Source organism: Mesoplodon densirostris, chromosome 3 (genome assembly GCF_025265405.1).
Source record: "Mesoplodon densirostris isolate mMesDen1 chromosome 3, mMesDen1 primary haplotype, whole genome shotgun sequence".
In the NCBI taxonomy this organism is placed as follows: domain Eukaryota; kingdom Metazoa; phylum Chordata; class Mammalia; order Artiodactyla; family Ziphiidae; genus Mesoplodon; species Mesoplodon densirostris.
The window spans coordinates 9,669,990-9,690,006 of NC_082663.1; the positions used below are offsets into that span (position 1 = coordinate 9,669,990).

General features: G+C 43.0%; 1 protein-coding gene across 3 annotated transcripts in view; it reads right to left on the reverse strand.

Annotated features, from left to right (window-relative positions):
- The window catches only part of CTNND2 (catenin delta 2), a 968,406-nt gene that overhangs the window by 133,745 nt on the left and 814,644 nt on the right, over positions 1 to 20,017 (reverse strand). For all 3 annotated transcript variants that reach the window (XM_060091588.1, XM_060091590.1, XM_060091589.1), the window contains 2 exons: positions 9,331 to 9,448; positions 3,381 to 3,566 (listed from right to left, as the gene is read on the reverse strand). In XM_060091588.1, the coding sequence (XP_059947571.1) occupies positions 3,381 to 3,566; positions 9,331 to 9,448 (304 nt within the window). The remainder of the gene's footprint in view (positions 1 to 3,380; positions 3,567 to 9,330; positions 9,449 to 20,017) is intronic.

Consider the following 20,017-nt stretch of genomic DNA (forward strand, 5'->3'; position numbering starts at 1 on the left):
TTTTCTTGAATTATCCCTATCAAGGATCTAAAAGAAAGTTTCCAAGATTTTTATTATAACTAAATCTGGCCTGCAAAGTATAGTATTTTCCAAAGGTACAGAATACCAATGCCCAAGGTGAAAGTCAACATAAATTTCTGGAATTCAGCAACAGTCAATCACTAAACCAATATTAGATTTTCATCACTTTTGCTTCCCAATAAAATCTCTGGCTCCTCTGTCCTGGTAAGGATCTGCCGTGGATTAGATAACTTTTCATTTTATCTTATGCCTTTCTCTGAGGCAACTCAAATTTAAGAGAAAAAAGCATATACATTTGCATAAACAAACACTGACTTGGTCAGTTAGTTCCTTTTTGAATATTATTTTAAAATAATATTTGAAAAGATTACAATTGTAATGCCCATTGTAGAAAATTTACAAATACACATAAGAAGAATCAGTCACTATCTTCCATCAACTTTGATGTACTGCACTTTTTCTAAAAAAAAACATTTTTTGTACATGCATATATTTTGTATTTGCATATGACACATATTTTACTAAACTGGCCAGGTTTTATCTCCATTGTATCTATATCTATATACCTCTTTCTTCAATCCACTTTGTATTATACACTTTCTATAATCACTACCTATTCTTTAAAGAGACTGACTTTATGAGCAGTAGAGATTCCAGGGGATGTATTATATCTGACGATTTTTATAGCTGCAAACCTAGAACTCCATCTGTTTACATCCTCATTAAGCTTGATACTGAATTTCCTGGCACTTCAAAATATTTTTGTATTATGTAGGAGAACAGTTTGAAAACATTTTTTAAAACTATCATTTGGTTGAAATAACTTTGAAGCTTCTTTATAAACAACAAAGTTCCATTGTATTTTAACTTACGGTGGTTTCAGCAAAACTTTCTTAAAGAAATTCTTTTTTTCTCCCTTAAAAGAATATTGTAAGAAGAAAAATGGAACAGACTGTACACCTTTTCATTTAGATTTCAGGCAAAAATCATAAGATTCTACTCATCATTTTAGCGGACTGAACTTAGAAGAGAGCTCACTGGCATCATAAATTATGGTTTGAAGTACAGCATTCTGAGGTGGAATATCACTCACCATGAGGTCTCATGGAAGCAGCTAAGCACCTTGGACGAAGGGCTCTGTCTTGGGGTGATGTCCATGAATGTTCTCTTCTGACCCCTGGCTTCTCTGGACCCAATCAACTCCTAATCTCACCTGTCATTTGAAAGACCTCAAGCCATGTGAGCACACCTTGGCAGAGTTGGAGAAAGGGTTCAGTGTCGGGGCAGAATCTTACTAAAGGAGACACCAGGGCCAGGCACAGAAGCCATCAGAAGGGTGTGCTTCAAAATCTAAACCATAGACTAAAGAGAAAACCATGAAATCAGAGTGAATTTAACCTCAGTTTAAAGTTTTTCTTTCTTTCTTTTCTTTCTTCCTCCCTCCCTCTCTCTTTCTCTCTTTCTTTCTTTCATTCTGCCTGCCAAGGCTAATGTCATATTAATGGACTTCCACAAATCTGATTTCCAAAGTTGCCTGGGCCCATCCTAGAGGTTCTGAATCATTAGGTTGTAGGTGAGATTCAGGTGATTTTGATCACAGGGCAGACTGTAAAGCACTATATTCTTGCCCATAGGCTTTTCTTCCTTTCAACTTTATTGAGCTTGCTTTCCAGGGTAAAGCAGTGTAGGGACTGGGCCCCATGGTGTACAATACCACAAAAGGAAACCATGAGAAGAACCCATGTACCTTTGTTAGGCCACCTTTAACTTATTTGATATTGAAAAATATTCAGAACCCATAATAGTTTGGCGCCCTTAAGTACCAGGTAGGATAACTGAAGTGTGTGACATCACTTAGTATAATACTTGGCACATGGCAGGTGCTGCCTAACCACTGCATTCCCCCTGGTAGGAGGGTTCTAAGAGGCAGAATTAAGAATCACGGCTCAATCCTCCCAAAAGGCTCCTCCAATTCAGGGGGAGATGAAAGACAGAGTTTACTGATCCAGGACAGGAGAAAAAGCAGGGCTGGGGATTTATTTCTCAGAGTGGAAGGTCACCATCAAAGAGGCAATGAGCCTGTATCTCCTAAATTATAGACATGTTTAAGCTGGAACATACAGATCCAGAAGCTGTAGAAAGACCTGGAGCCTCAGGGACTACAAACAGCTTGAGAACTGTAAACTACAAAAATGCTAACACTGACACATTCGGGTTAAATGTAGGAATTATATTTAAGGACACATTCCCATTAATCCTTACCATGAATAAAATAGTTCCTTTAACCTTCACTCAGAGTTAAACTATTCCAAAAATAGTTTAGAAAATAGTGTGCTGTGATCTAAACAGATATTTTTGAAAATTTATTTTGAATTAAAAACCTGGCAAGAGAGCATGTTGGGGATTCTGACCCACTTTCTCAGTCATCCACTCCTGAGGACAGTCAGATCTTGGGTTTCTAGGACCCTCAGCATCTGGAGATACTACCATAGCATCCAGGGCAAGGCTGGAGGTATAACTACAGTGTCTGGAGGAGACGGGAAGATCTCAGTAGCAGGGGTTTCTGGCAGCCGCAGGACGGGCACTTTTTCTCATTACTCCCTTACCTGGGGGCCTGGTGGGTGAGGGGTTCTACCTCCCAGAGGCTACCGAGTGGCAGGGCTGGAGGCTGTTCTGTTTTTGCCAAGGCTGAGAATCATAGTCTGTGGGCCTTTACTTCACTGCAGGGCAACCGACAGCTGCTGGAGGAAAGGCCGTTCCATTTTGAAGAGGCCTCTCCAGCCGGACAGCTATCTGGAGTAACCGGAATTGTCCCCCAAGGCCAAGCTTCTAATGTCATTCTGTTGGGAGGGCTGTGAATGACTCCATTTTCCAACAATAAGTGCAAGATTGCATATCCAAAATTTCCCAAATGACCTATACAATACATGTTGGATTTCTGCACCTCTCTCCACAGCTTCCCTTCTTAGACCACACCTATCCTGTTCAACTGTACCGCCTGCAAGGCACCCGCCTGGCCCCCGCAAGGACCGCAATAAATATGTACTTCGACACAGAAGAATCAACGCCTGCATCTGACTCGACTGTGTGAGCTGGAACCTTAAGAGTTTGCCCTGGACTCAAGCGGCTCCTTCCCTTTTTGAAATTTCCTATCTTGGCGTGGCTGCAGAACCTGAGGGGAGTCACGTAATGCTCCACTGTTTCAGCTATGAAATCCCCACGGAAAGCCTGTGCAGACGCATTAGTGATGTGACCGTGTGTTAGAAATGCAGAGCCCTGCACCTGAAGACACAGACGAAACATGCATGTTGTGATTAGGGCAGGGGCCGATTGCATGCAGCTTCGAGTCCCCACATCACCTGATCTTGAGATTTCTTTTTCTTCTTCTTCTTGCCCCAGCACCCGGAGCTCTCTGCATCTTTGCCATTGGCTTCACCACAGAGCAGCCCGTCCAGCTCATCTGTGCCCAGGTGCTGTCCCTGAGACGTTTCTGCTGCCAGCCGGTAGGAAAGGTTCCTTAAAATGCACACACAGTTTTCAACGGTCTGGAGAATCCAAAAAAAAAAAAAGGAGGAGGAGTGAATAAAAACTAACCAGCACTCCTCCACCCAGAAAAGCAATCCATCTTTACACACACATTTTTCTTTGGATGCATGTAGCCACTGCCCCTAAAGGCTCCCTTGAAAACCACAGTGGAAAGAATTTAGAGAAGGTTGGAAAAGTCTTAAGACCTTTTCTCACCCCAAAGATACTACTTATCAACAAGAGGTCCTTTTTTAAGTAGCTGTCATTGATTGAAATTCACTTCTGAGCGAGGAAGAACCCACAACCACAAGAGGTCCCAGATGGTGTCCACTTACGGACAATGGCTGCAATGGGGACTAGGGCCCTGAACCACCAAGAGTACAGATAACTGGATTTCTGTCAGCTCTGGGAGGGTGACACTAACATTTACCATCTACCAGGGGCACTTTCTGGGAGTGAAACAGGGCAAGAGGTGCAAACCAGGGTCGTCCCAGGCAAGCCAGGTTCTGTGTTCACCTGGGGACATCAATGTTTCCATGCTGATTTTCTTCGAGATGGCTGGTGCTCCTATTTTCCTGGCAGTGGTGTTAAACAGTGGTTAAGGACACACATAGAGCTGGATACCTGTAGAACCCTAGGTCTATGACCACTGGCTGTGTGACTTGGACAGTGCACCCAATACCTCTGTGACCATAACCTCCTCTGTAAGACGGCCATAATAGTGGCCACATTTTAGGCTGCTGTGTGGAATAGGGGAATTAGAGTATTTACATGTGATAGGCAGAATAAAGCTCTCTGCCCCAAAGATGTCGACATGTCAGTCTCTGAAACCTGTGAATACGTTAGGTTATGTGGTGGAGGGTTGCTAATCAGTTGGGGAGATTACCCTGGATTATCCAGGGTGGGGGGCACGGAATCCTGAGGGTCCTATAAGCAAAAGAGGGAGGCAGAAGAGTTAGAGTGAAACCGCGTGAGAAGGACGTGACCTGCTATTGCTGGCTTTAGAGATGCAGGAAGGGGCCACAAGACAAGGAATGTGGGCGGCCTTGAGAAGCTGTAAAGACAAGGAAACAGATGCCTCCCTCGAGCCTCCAGAAGGAATGCAGCCCTGTCAACATGTTGATTTTAGCCCCAAAAGACCCATTTTGGACTCCTGATCTCTAAGATGGTAAGATAATAAGTTTGTGTTTTTAAGCTGCCATGTTTGTGGCTATTTGTTATAGCAGCAACAGGAAACTAACCAGGTATGCAGGTACTGAGAAGAGTTTCTGGCACACAGCAAGTGCTATACAAGGATTTATATAATTAACAATGGTGGAGATGGTAGTGCTGGGAGGTCCAGAGCTTGTGACCTAGATCTAATGGGTCCATGATGGAGTCCTGGCTCTACCATTTAATGAGCTGTGTGACCTTGGCCAAAGTGTGAAATCTCTCTGTGCTTCTATTTCCTCCCAAAGTCCCCACTGCCAAATTGGAGATTAGGTCTCAACATATGGATTTTGGGGGAACCAAACATTCAGACCAGTGCATCAACCTTTTGACCTTTGTCTTGGATTTGAGGAACCGAGGGAAGAGGAAAAAAAATACCAAATTTTTACAAAGGACAAGATAATGATCGAAAAAAAATGAACTGAGATAAGTTTTATTTTATTTTTTAAATTTAAGTTTAAATGTTTTATTGAAGTATAGTTGATTTACAATGTCATGTCAGTTTCAGGTGTACAAAATCTGAAAAAAGAAGAGATAAGTTGTCTTTTTAAAAGCATTCCAACTTGGCTATCATTTTTCAGGCACCAACTGTGTGACAGCCACCATTCAAGGCAGGGAAGATCGTTCCATTTAACAGATGAGGTCTGAAGCTTTCAGTAACTTATACCAGATTGCATCACTTTTTCTAGTCCTAGGTTGGGACTGGAAGGGCGGTGAGAGCTGCCAGGGTCCAGATTCTGCACTGATCCCATCTATGACTGGAATCTGGCAAAAGGCACTGTATATGTTTGACATGACTACTGTGGGCAGGAAAACCAAGCAGGAAAACCAGTTTTCAGGGTATATTTCTGGACCTTTGCCATTCCAAGCCTTTCTTGTCAGCTTCTCAAGGTTTCATGGGCTGCTAATCCCACAGGCTTTGAGTCAACTTGATTTTCTATTTCAAGCATCCTCTCAGCATCAAAAAAGGAACCGGCATGAAAGCAGGTAAACACAGGACAATGCATGAAAGGGAGAAAAGTCTCTCCCTGAAAAGAAAATGTTATGGTATAAGTCAGAACGATTTTTAAATCAGCTCAAACTGATTTTTCTTACATCAAAGACTTGGGAGAATAAACTCCTTTCTCATCCTGCTGTTCATCTTCCCTGGGGGCACATCCATGCCTCTGTTTGACAAATGGCTACTGGGGAATAAATCCGCCGTTTTGAGAAATGTTTTACAATCTACCTGTGGCTGAGGGATGATTGTGAGAGAAGCTGGATGGCGGGGAGAGAAAGGAGAGAGAGAGTGGGGATGGGGAGGGCGGAAGGGAGACAGAGGAAGTGGTAGAGAGGGAAGGATGGGGGTGGCCCCAGGGGTTGAACTTATCTCTCCTTAAGCTTGGTTTGGGAGGGCTACCAAGTCAAGAGCTTTTCTCTGCAGGGGCAGGAAAAAAAGAAAAAAAAGAAGACAGCCACCGCCCTCCTTGGGGACACCAGCAGAAGGTGGGGGCAGCTGGTGGTTTTGGTTCCCATATCCATTGCTGTCAACAGAGCTTTCAGTAGTTCCTCTTGGTCACCAGGGTCATTTTGACTCCTTATTTTCTATTAGAAAGGGCTAATTTGGAAGCTGTCTGTAGAACGCTCCACCATATGTTACCCTTTCAACAAACTGTTCCAGTTGCAGGAGCTGAGCTGAGAGCGTGCGTGGAATCCAGGCTCTTTCACTCATTAACTTCGCTGGCCTCAGAGACAGCGTGCACACATTTTTCCCTCCTCTAACTTGTCACTGAGGAAGCTCAGAAGTGGCCACGCAGAGGGCTGAGTGGAAAGTGATGGGACAATAATAATACATTAAACCTCAATAGCACATTCTGGCCAGCAAAGCACTGCTGAGTAGTTTATCACATTTGATCCTTTCAACAGCTATAAGGATCCTCCTTGTCTCAAAGCTGAGGTCACCCGGGCCCTGTCCTTGGTCATCAGGAGGAAGAGATGGCACATTTTCCAGCACGCTCCTGGGGCCAAGCTTAGTGCTCTTGCTGCTCGATCAGGAATATCTGAGTCTTCTGGTTTTTCTTCTTTTAATTTTTATTTTCTATTGGAGCATAGTTGATTAACAATGTTGTCTTAGTTTCAGGTGTACAGAAAAGTGATTCAGTTATACATATACATGTATCTATTCTTTCTCCAATTCTTTTCCCATTTAGTTTATTACAGAATATTGAGCAGAGTTCCTTGTGCTGTACAGTAGGTCCTTATTGATTATTTATTTTAAATGTAGTGGTGTGTACATCAATCCCAAACTCCCAGTTTATCCCCTCTCCCTCCCATCTTTCCCCTTTGGTAACCATAAGTTTGTTTTCTAAGTCTGTGAGTCTGTTTCTGTTTTGTAAATAAGTTCATTTGTATCATATTTTTTAGAGTCTGCATATAAGTGGTATCAGATATTTGTCTTTGTCTGACTAACTTCACTTAGTATAATCATCTCTAGGTCCATCCATGTTGCTGCAAATGGCATTATTTCAAGGAATATCTGAGTTTTCTGACTCCAGCCCTAAATAGTCCTCAGTTTTTCAGTTTCCTCTTTTGGGGGAAATGTGGACATTAACAAGGAGAATCTCCAAGGTCTCCCGAGAGATTGAGGAGTCTGGTCCTCTGACACATCAGAAGAAAGATGTGCATGCCTCACAGCACTCTGATTTTGGACCATGCTCCTGAAGGCTACCTTACTCACCCAGTGGTGGGCACTGGACCAAGACAAGAGGCTGTTGACTCTTATTTTATTCTCAGCTACAAGGCCCAGACAGTGTTAAAGCTTGCTTGGTATCCATAGGCTTAGCATCCCCTGCCTTAGTCTCCACCACTTTGAATCTTAAGATCCTTAGCATTGCAGCTTCTGTGAATTATGAATTACCTTCAGTAGCTCTTTTCAAAATTCCTCTATTGTGTTAACAGGTATCTGTAAATACTCAAGACATCTCGACTGGTTGCTTCTTCAGGGACTTAATTTTCCTGTCAATGATATTAAAAGGTCTAAAATGGCTGTTAAGGGCATTTACAAGAGAGGTTGATTAAATCTTTTCTATCATATTTCACTTTTGAAATTGATGTCATACACGGTAAATGAATGGATGCAAATGTAACTGAGTGCCAGTGATAAGATGACAGACAGTGTCATAACTGGAGTCAGCTGGTACTCAAAGGGCTAGAGTCCCAGAAAATATCATGGGTCCTAAACTTTAGGGAGTAGGGCTCAGGCATCAGTAATTTTCTAGCTTTTCTAATAATTCAGTTTTCTAGTTTTTTTAGTAATTTTCTAAATTTTTCAGTCACTCTAATGTGTAGTCAAGGTTGAGAAGTACCATGGCAAATCATCCCCATGCCAATGAGTAATTAAATTGATAAAATCACTCTTATTTGTTCTTTATCTGACCTTACAGCTAAGTTACATTATATTGTATTCCCGACTAGTGCCCATTTTAAAGCTGTATCTACTAAGGCGGTTCTCAATCCAAGATGCACGTCGAATCACCTGATGAACTTTCAGAGGAATAGAAATCGGAGATGAGAATTGGACACTCAGATTCACTCAGGGGGCTGTGATGGTGTCTAGGCACATGCATTTATTAAATGTTTCAAAGGCAATTCCGATGAAGAGTTGGTATTAAAAACCATGGGACTGAGGCTCTGGTTCAGAACCAGGGCCAATTTTTGGCTCCCCACGGTATATCTGGCAATATCTGGAGACATTTTTGTCTGTCTCAACTGGTCTGCAGGAAGGATGGTACTGGCGTCTAGTGGGTGGAGACCAGGGATGCTGCTCAGCATCCTACAGTGCACAGGACAGCCCACAGCAAAGAACTGGACCCAAATGTCAACAGAGTGGCTCTGGAGAAGGTCTTATTAAGGTATCACATGTATTAATGTCTTATTAAGGTATCACATTCATCACATGTATTACTTGAAAGCATCAGTAAAGTCCGTGTTGATACCAGGATATTATGAAATTACAAATTTTTTATTGAAAATGAACCAAAACTAATCAAAAGACAAGTGAAGACAAAACAAAATAGCTCAAACACTGGTGAAGCCCACCCAATTCTATTTTGGTTTGTGAACTAAAGCACTGAATGGACACTGATGATCAATGTTTTGACAGGCTCATTTATGTAGCACTTTGACAGCATTTATTTAGACTTCATCAGGCATTCCTTACATGGCACTGGACAAAATTAAGTTGTTCAAAAGCTATCTTGTAAGAATATAGGATTATTCGACTCTCAGGTAGTTTTAATATTTCTTTTTCTTTTGCCAAAGGATTTTAGAAAATAAAGCTAGAAGATTGTGGGCAACCTGGTAGGTGAGAGTTTATACACTCATCTGGAACACCTGTAGTTACAATAACAATCTAAATTTTTATTCACTACTAATCAAGAATTAAGTGTCTAGTTCTAGGCTAGGATTAAAAGTCGATATAGATCTCAGAGTGAAAGTATTAAACAGTGCATTAACTCTCCATCCTTGTTAGCCACTGTTTGGTCCCCTGGGCATCCTTCTTCTCTAAGATGCTTCATCTATGCAAATTCAACAAACCTTGCTATCGATCTCGCTGCTCCCCAGCGCAGACTGAATCACGTAGAGCAGCGCATCCGTGAGCCCATCACATTCCCGCATCCTCCTGCGGGCCTCCTCTCCGGCTGAACTAACATTCCTGCAAAGCAAAAGGATGTGTCAGCACCCTTCACGGTGGTCACCTCCTCTCATAGTTTTAATCAAAACACTTTCCTTGCCTTTTCAGGTTTACCAAGAATATAATTTAATCAGGGGATACGGCCTCCACAAAAGCATCCTAGAATTAGGTGAGTCACAGATATCTGCAAGGAAACTCTCTAAATGGAGAATGCAGAATTCCAAACATGTGATCCGCGAGAGTTCTGTGACTGCTGAGAAGGGAGACTTCGGCCAAGTCTTCAAGGTCTGCTTCATTTACAATCGACCAGGGAATCAGAAGCTCTTTGATTCAAAGGATTCTTCTTCTTTGAGAAGTTTGAAATACTTTTCAAACACAAAGCTTTCAACTTACTGAAGTATTTTAGAGATCTAATTTCACCTGCCTCAAAAAGATACCTACCTTGGCCCTGCCAGAGGTAAACTTCTAGAAATTTATTCTAAGAACACAGAGATTTCTGTGAAAATTTAGTCATTGGGATGCCTATGGCACCTTTTATGGGTAGGAGTTGCCCAAACTCCTTCCTACAATGGCACAGACTGAGCTAAAGCCAACAGAAGGGGCCCCTTGTAATGAAATGTACAGCTGGGAGACAGAGAGAGCTTCCAGAAGGTACAAAAGACATGAGACAATCTAGGCAAAGGTGAATCTTTTGGGTGGTTTTAGTTATTCCACCACCTGAGAGGGTGTTCTGGTCTTCCTCTCCAACCATGATTAAGGATTCAGTTCCAGCAGAGAACTTTTGCAGTAACTGAATGAGAGACAGCACAGGCTATTAGAAGGATGCTGGAGGAGATGAGTTAATGGAAGGTAGAAAGGGGCTGAAAACATTTAGAAACTGTGGGGAAGGGTAATGGAAAGAGAGAATGATCTAGGTAGGGCAATGGTTCTCAAGCTACGGCTATTATCAGAATCACCTGGAGGGCATGTTCATGGAGAGAGCTGAGCCTCACCTTGAGATCACTGGTGGAGTCCGGTAATTTGCATACTTTGGTGATGCTCACACTGAAGACCTAAAGTAAAGTAGCTCTAACTCTACTTCTAGGGGGAGGGTTTGGTTGGGGAGGGTAGTGTTCTTCAGTGACTGCTGGGGCCAGCCATGGGGCAGATTCCAAGAACCTGTGGCCTTAGAGCACACAGGAATAGCTGAACAGAATGAATCTTCAAACCCATGCTGTAATTGACACAAGTGTTCTCATTTAATTTTTCCAACATCTTTCCCTGTTATATTTCATTCTGTTTTACAGGTAAGAGAACTGAGTCTCAGACAGGTTGTCCAAGGCTACACAAATAGTAAGTGGAGAAGCTACAACAAACCCAGGTCTGTGAAGGACAGGAAAGCAAAGGCTTCAGGCTTGGTGTACAATATGGACTATACCTTTTAGGAATTAAATCAAAATAAAATAGGCTCAATGCTAAAATGCTACTGAACATAAATGTTTTCTTTAATATCTAAAAAGTTCTGCAGACATGTTTAAAGATGATCTATCAGTGTTTTAATGTAACACTGGGAAAGGTTATTCAATTCACATTAGTATTTTTGGCATTTGCTGATCTTAAAATATAAACAAAACTCCTCAGTTCCTTAGATAACATAACTGAGCAAATACTGGCAGCATTTTTATGGAAGGTGTTATAGATTCTGCTTTGGGGTGGTCAACCCTCGTTCTGAGAGCATCTCTGGGAGGGAGGAAAGAAATCTTTCTGCAAAAGAAAAAGTGGTGAGAGGCACACTGGTATTATTATTAGAAGGATTGTCTTTGTAAAAGAGCATTTTTAGAGCATTTCTCCTTGAAATGATTTTCACCAGGTCGAGCTTTGACACTGTTAGCGTACTAGGTTTGTCAAAAATTCCAATCATTATAGCATCAAAAAAAAAAAAAATTCCAATCATTATAACACCAAAAAAAACCCCCCAAAAATTCCAATCAGACCTCTTTGGTCTGAAGAACATCAAAAAACAACAACAAAAAAAAACAATAAAAAATTCCAATCAGACCTCTTTGGTCTGAAGAACACCGGGTGCAACGTATGATTGTCAGTCTTAAATCCGGCCTCTTTGTGCTTTGATGAGGTCATGTTTCCAAAGACAGAAGAATGGAATTTGGACTTGAAAGAACTGTAGGGATAGCTCATGTGCAACTTAGTCTCGAACATCCTCTAGCCTTTCCCCTTATCCACAAATGCTCAGTCTTTCCTTTGAGTGGCTTCACGATGAGGGCATGCTGCCTCCTGATTCACAAATAAACATCCTCATGATCAGCCTTATTTTCACTGGTAGTCAATGAATGGGCAGGGGAAACTGATGGGAAAGATCAGGAATTAACAACTTTGTCAACATTACATGTCTTCAATATTAATTTGAGCATTTTCTTATTCTGCTTTGTTCTAGTCTAGTCTCCTCCACAATTAAAAAAAATATTAACTGCCGACTACATTAAAATATGTAAGATATTACATATTAAAATATGTAAGATACTGAGAAATGAGAAAGACTAATATTATAAGTTAAGGTCCCAGTAGGGAAGAGGAAGTAATTAGGACACACACATAAACACCACCCCTCACAATGATACAGAGGGGAGAGTGCAGTTACCACAGTGTCTGCAGGTAGGATGAGGCTCCATATATATTTTTAAGTGAACTAGGTGTGAACATGTCTCTATTTCAATGAGTAACTGTGTCCTTCAAGCCTTTGGGGTTGGGTTTCCGCTTTTTATCAACTATTCCAGAACAAGTGAAACATATCAAAAGATGACCTTTGGTTTTTCACTCTGGAGGAGAGGAGGTTTCCTTTCCTTCCTTCCCCCCGTCCCAACACAAAATTTACTATACTTGTGCATTTCACTGTTTAAAAATAAAAATCCCAATAGCCTTATGTGTTGGTCACTGAACAGTTAGTTGTAATTATGGTCCCAGGTAGGTATCTGATAAAGAGCCAATGTCCAACCTACAAAGTTCCTCCTTCCTGTTGTACTTAAATCATCTTCTGCTCGTCTTGAGGGAAGTGATTTCCATGTCTGGCTAGAAACTGGTGTAGCAAAATTCTATGCATAAACGTAACACTGAAACAAAGACTTGTAATTATTTTGTAAAAGGCACAATGATGCTATAATATCTACTCCTTAGAAATAATCTCTATAATCTTGATTGAACTGCCAGTTGCTATGTCATTTGGAAATTTCTGCTTAAAGTAGATTCTATAATCTTTTTATCTAATACATGAAAACTAAACACAATTTATTTTTATATCTTACAATTAAAAGATATAAAATCTCTTACAGTCTCTCTTATTCAAAGGTAACTAGCTAAACTGCTCTATTTTCCCTATCTTCAGTGCTGTTTCACATCTCATTACTCGGAGACTTCATCACTCACTACGCTCATTTAAAAAAAAAAAATCAATATAGAGTGCTCATAGGATCCAAAGTGGAATTTACACGAAAGACTTTGGTTTGCATGATGCCACTGCAGATGGTCAGTATACAGTGGATCAAATCACACAGAAAACCAAGGGATGAGATTTTGAGTAATCAAGCTACTTGAAATTAATCTCTCCCTTCTCTGTACTCCCTTAGCTCTTTGAATCTCCATTATTGATCACCATTGATTTTGAATTGGACCTATTTAGGCTGTGACCTTATTGCTGCCTTGGGGCCTTCAGGAGGGTATTTGTATACCCAGCATTCAGCTGAGTGCCTGACACATCCAAGGTGCTCACTGCCAGTTGGCTATTGCATGCACATTCAGCTCTTCCATGGGATTGGAATTCGCATGTAGTCCATGACTGATTGATCTCTGTGCTCCACGCCTATTGGGTAAGTATCAGACGTCTGTTACACCATCAGTGCAGCCTTCGTACCTTCTGGTTTGGGCTCTGCCACTACAACCCCCATCCTGGATTATTCAGGGCTGTATCAATTTGCAAAGAAAGATAAAGCAGTTGCAAAGTGTACAATTTGGGGGAGGAAACTTGTTCAGTTTGAAGTTTCTTATACTTGTTAATAGTATTGATCATCCACACCGTGTGCCGAGGGATATGCACAGTTTCGCCACCTGAGGCCAACCAGGCTGTCCCACTGTCACACCCACCTCACCCTCGGACTTGTAGGAAGAGTTTTCTGGTTTGAGATTAGTTTGTCTTGCTGTGCTCTCTGTTACCTCCTCTCCTCTCCACCCAACCTGATCCTTGGGCCTTTATCATCTGGCCTCCATAGGGCGTCATCTCATACCTGGCCCACCCCCAGCTCCTGGAGTCCTGGGTTCCAGCCCTGCTAAAGCTCCATACCATCCTTCCCTACAGCTGCGCACAACTCTGTGCTGCTGGTCATTGGACAACTTTGTCTCATTGCCCAATTTATAATCAGCAGAGCCCAGATGCTGGGTCTCTGCAGGATCTGGGCTGGGTTCCTGTGTTTATATACAGGTGTCAAGAGTGGGATGGGGCTTCCAGAGGGCTTTAGAGAGTGGGGCAGAGATCGTTTCAAGAAACACAGGTAGTCTGGAGGTAAAGCTGAAATATGAAGGCACACACTGAGTAGGGCCTTGATGCCAACCCATCAGGACAGGCAGGGGGAGAGGTAGAATCCACCACAGATGACAGCACAGAGGAGACCTGATGTTCAAGCTGGTCCCTCCATGATGTGGAGGAGGGATGGGATGCATCTTCTTTCTGGTTGTCTGTACCTTGGTCCCCAGTGCATAGCACTGATTAGGAACTCAGTGAGTGACTGCTGAATGAAATGATGCACGATTAGTTTTCAGGTCTGTCTCCTTCTAGGCCAGAAGTACCCTGCCAGGATGATTTTGCCACCAGGAAACATTTACTGATGTCTGGGCACCAAAGGATATTTTGGTTGTCACAAATGCGGAAGGAGGGGGTGTTACTAAGAACCTCCGATCAAAATCAGCAGTGCCGTGGTTGTGAGCAGGACACTGCTCCCAAACCTGGGTTCCAGGAATCAAGTGTATTTGTTTCCTTGGGGAAACAGCAGCTATGCCTCGTTCTCTCCTACAAAAGGCCTTGGGAGAACTTGTCTCTGGGTTACAAAATCACCGGCCAGAAACCCCCCAATCTTTTCCTCTCTGGGAAAGCTGAGTGTGCAGGGCCTGGGAGGAAGGGGTCCTCTGTCCGGCCAGCTGGGTCAACACAGCAAGAGCCACCCAGCCAGATTCTCTCACTCCAGATGCTACAGTTACGGGGTCCTGGGTGTGGCGTGAGCCCTGCCATGTCTGTCCTTCCCCTCTCTCTTCACTCAGAGGAGCTGTGCCACAGAAACCACTAGGGCTCATCCTTTTCATTTGTAGCTTCTCTGTAGAAAGGGAGCAGCTTGTTTCCTTCTTATCACTCAGTAACCTCAATGAAGATGGATGTTCTTGTGTACCTGGTATAGGGCTACCTAGGGGTGAAGGCACATAAATGCCTTCTCTTGGTCTCCTCATCCGGAACGAGCCTACAGGGATGGTTTGACATCACTGCATCACAGGGACACACAGCCAGATGCTCAGGGCCTGGACAGAGTCCTAGAGATAAATGTCTACTGCTTCAGCTGCTTCTCACTCAGAGCCTCCCACCCAGGGGTGAGTGAGACCCCATGTGGACCACTGGGGCACCATGGGAGATGTGCTGTACCACAGACACTCAGAGAGGGTGGGGAGGAATGGAAGGTTTCACAGCTGCGCTGACAACCTCCTTTTCTTAACTTTGATCACTGATTTGTAAACAATCTCAAGCTAATGTAAATGCATTAAAACAACGGGGGAAATGTATCAGTAAAAGTAAACATCCACACTTTCCTTCTCCTCTGTCCAAGGACATCACTGTGACCATTTGGTGTTTATCATTCAAGATTGTTTTCTACTCATACAAATAAAACGTGTAGGAATGTTTTTGCTTTTTGCCACAGTGATTGCTCAGTCACTGTGCTTGTGTCCTTCAAAAGCATATCATTGTCTATTTTTTAAAATTATTATCCTATTAACAGACATCCAAGTTATTTTAAACCTTTTAGTGTAGTAAGTAATGTCAAGCTGAAATTTGGAGGAGTTGTGAGTTTTGCCAGATGGACCCTGCAGAACCATTTTAGGAAGAAAGGGTAGCAGAGATAAATCAGTTCAAACCAACAAAACGACCCACCCTGATTGGCACCTACTGTGCTCCACACCCAGTGCCAAGTCTTGGCATAAAGAGGAAAACACCTGGCCCTTGACCTTAGGAGCTCACAGTTCAGGAAAGTAAGCAGACATACATTTGATGTGCCTGAATCTGATATCATCAGCATGAAACTAGCAGTATGAAGAATTTGGGAATCAATCCCCCTTGGAAGTGATGTCCAGGCACTTCCAGTGAACTCTAGATGTTCCGAGAAAGCGAACGCAGGATAACATGGATGGAAGTTTTACGACTCACTTTTATTTAAGGTGTAATTAAAATCTTTGCTTAAGTTATAATTCTGTAAACTTGGACATCAACTGTTTTCTTTAACATTTGTAGCATCAAGTCATGGGTTGGGACTTAAGAAGTAAGAACAAAGAGTACACTACCTGCGTTCTTAGGAAGAATGCATTTCGTGCAAATTTAGTGGAAAGTACCTTCAAATTTGAAGGGTACACATGGGCTTAGGGCAGTTTTAGGTGAACAGCCTGTGTAAATACCAACCAAGCACAGCCATGCAGAGGTGGGGTCTCTGGGTCACACTCGGCATGAACGGAGGATAGGACCTGGCAGGGAGAGGTGGAATTCTGTGGCAAATATCAATTCTGGCACATAGCTGATACATTTTTACTAAGCCTGGCATCCTAAGCCAGCCCCTTGTATCTACTAAAACCATGGTGGGCTCATGGTCCACCAGCGTAAACTTGTTGATGCTCTTACCAAACCACATAACCTGTGTTAAGTCCTCCTTGACATCTAGCTGCTGGCAGCCCAGGTGGGTTGCTCTGAGTGCCAGGCAGTGCATCACCAGACCTTCCCTTCCTGCCTGGTGTAGTTCAGCAGGAAGACGCAGGTGAACATTTATGACATTTGGGCTCCCCCCACCTGCCTGGTGAATTCAAGTCATTCCAGAAGCATTTCCAGTGTTGTCTTTTTCTGACATCCTACCCAGAGAGCAAAGCCAAGGATGACAGAGGATAAGTCCCTGGCTTTGAAACCTTGCAATTGGGATTTGCTGGGCTGGGTTTCCAAGTTACTTTGGACCAGCACTCCATTTTATTTTCCATGTCTCCCTTTCTGGAACTGGAATGTCTATATACCTATTATCCTGTGCCTGTCCCAGCACTGTATGTTGGGGGAAGATAACCTGTTTCTTTAAAATCATAGGTTCACAGGTGAAGAGAAATTGTTCCCCAGAAGCTGTACTTCATGGGTTACTCATCTACGTTGGATTTAGATGATTCTGGTTATGGACTTTGGAGCTGAAGAGATTTAGGACTTTGAGTTGATGCTGTAATTGGGATGAGACCTTGGGATGAGATGAAAATACGTGGGGTGGATGTGGATCTTTGGGGACCAGAGGGTGGACTGTGGTGGACAAATAATGGCCCCCCAAGATGTCTATGTCCTAATCCCTGGAAACTGAATGGATTACCTTACATGGAAAAAGGGACTTTGCAGATGGAATTAAGGTTATGGACTTTAAAATAGGGAGACTGTCCTGGATGATCCCTGTGGGCCCAATTTAATCACATGAGCCTTAAAAGCAGAGAACATTCTCTGGCTGGAGTCAGAGAGATGCAGCAGAAGGGAAGTCAGAGAGATCCCAGCATGAAGTTTCAACTTCCTGCTGCTGGTTCTGACGTATGGGGGCCACATGCAAAGATGAGAGAGAGGCGGCTGGCTTCCAGTTGACAGCCAGAAAGGAAACAGAGACATCAGTCCTACAGCCACAAGGAACTGGGTTCTGGCCACAACCTGAAGGAGCTTGGAAGCAGATTCTCCCAAGAGCCACTAGAAAGGAACACAACCCTGCCCATACCTTGATTTTAAGTTGGTGAGACTGGAGTCAGACTTCCAATCCAAAGAAACAAACTGTAGGATAATAAATTTGTGTTGCTCTAAGTCACTAAGTTCATAGTAATTTGTTACAGCAGTAATAGGAAACAAATACACAGCATTGAGCTTTTACTCAATTGTAAGTGGAGTTCTTATCAACACCATCCCTAAATGTTTCACACTCCATCCTTTCCCTGGAAAACTGCTTATCTGCAATGAGCTCATGCAAGTTTTAAGATATTTCCAGATGATCAAATAATTGTATTGATTTGATCAAGACCCAAATACCCCATATATAAGACAATAAAGATTGTTTCTAATCGGATGAGGTGCTGCCCTCGACTGTGCAAGGCCAGGAGATATTCTATGTAACTCAGAGCATACTAAGACTCTCTGCACAGGAAATATTGATGTGATATGATGATGCACCATAAAGTATGCTGCTTTTCCCCCCCATCTCTGATCTGATTAACCACAAGAGCGCCACCAGGTCAGTGGTTATCAGCTTGCTCTCCTGCTTAGCTGAAATCCTTCACTTCTGCCAGTCCTCTTTCTGGCAGAAGAGTTGCCCGAAAACCTCAGTCTTCATGGCTTCGAGGGAACAGAAAGTGCAGCAGCTGGTACTCTACACTGCGTGGGAAACAAGTGCGTGGACTGTAAGGGAGAGAAATGAGGCAGCTTCCCAGGTCTGACTGAGTGAAGGCTGTAGTGTGGCCTCCTTGCTTTAAGTGAATTCCCAGAACATCATCTGAAATGCTAACCCTAAGGACCAAATGGTAAGAACAGCATTAGGAATAGCCCCACCTCCACAAATTTTATTGGGTACAAATAATGGGAGGTTGAATTTACTTGAAAAGCTCTTGATTTCTCTCTCTGCATATGTGTTTTTAAAGCTGGTACTTCATTAGAGTCAAGTCAGAACAATTTCCAGAGAAATCCATTTCCCTTTTTCTTTTTCTTTCTTTCTTTTTTTTTTTTTAAGATTAGCACAGTCTTGCTGCTTAGATTCCTGCTATGCACCTTACTGTCTTCTCCCAAGGAAGGCAATTTCTTTATAAATCCGGACAGCGATAGCTCAGTAATTGCTTTGCTGAGATGCAGAGACAGAATGCTTCTGTGGCCTAAAGGACAACTATGTACCGAGCCAACAGTAAACCCCGCTGCCGTGCTGTCCTCAAAGCGAAGGCCTCCTGTTGACAGTGCCACCTCCATTCAGGAATGTAAACCAGCAGAGAGAGACGGAGGACCCCTCTGACGTTGACTGTTCAATGCTGTCCCTTTTGAGGACTACCTAGATGTGTGCCTTCTGAAGTCAGCCACGCATCCCACACACTGTTCCGGAGATGCCCAGAGCAGAACCAGAAACACCCGTGCTAACAGACACCCTATTGCCGTCAAGTACTACCTAGGGTTTCAGCTCCATGATTCCAGTTAAAATTGATGGATGCCACAGAGTTAAGTGCTCTATGAAATGTCTGCTCAAAGTTTCCTGTTGGGTTAAATTACAAGGAAATTGTAGGGAAAAAAGGGTGAATGCTGTGTGGCTAAAACCATTACCTGTGAACCTAATTGTGCCTATGTTTTCTTTTCTTTCTTTCTTTTTTTTTTTTTTGTGCTCTGTGAACACCCACAATTGTTTTCTAGCCTGTAGTTACTGGACCACATCGTGAGCTTGGAGCCATGCCATGTGGCCCAATCGATGCCCACCTGCCCTGTTCTCCACTAACTCCTGAAATATTTCACTCAGGTACATCTGTGGTGGGCTCTTCTTTCTGGAGCGCAGACTCAGAATCAGGATGCAACTCACATTGAAAGCCCCCAGATCCCACCTCTGTCCTGGCACCTTGGCATCCCGTTAAGTCTAGGTACCACCATCACCACTGCAATGAGCATTTCCATAGAATAAAGCCATTTGCCAGGCCTGGCCTGATTACAAATGCAACAACAGCAAAAAGAAAATGTCAGGGTCAAAACGCAAATGAAGTTCAAACATGAATTAAAAACAGTGTTTTCTTCTTTTTCTGCTAAACCAGTGATCAACCAGATCGAGTTAACACAAATCACAAAACCTGAGTTTTAAAACACATATAATAAATAAATATGCTAGGAAACTGTGAAATAGAAATGCAGTATTCACTTCACCAAGCAGACAGCTTCCAGGAAAATGAGCATCCTGGCTAAATAAATAATGAGTAATGCTGAGGCCATCCAATTCCGGGTATTTTGAGTCCTCCATCTTCTAAGAAGTAGGAGAACAAAGCTGACTGATAAGGGATTATAGGTAATTGGCTACTTGCCTTTTAAATGTCAGACTGTGGGCTTGAACACTTTCAAGATTTGGCATTATGGGGCTTCCCTGGTGGCGCAGTGGTTGAGAGTCCGCCTGCTGATGCAGGGGACACGGGTTCGTGCCCCGGTCCGGGAAGATCCCACATGCCGCGGAGCGGCTGGGCCTGTGAGCCATGGCCGCTGAGCCTGCGCGTCCGGAGCCTGCGCTCCGCAACGGGAGAGGCCACAACAGTGAGAGGCCCGCATACCGCAAAAAAAAAAAAAAAAAA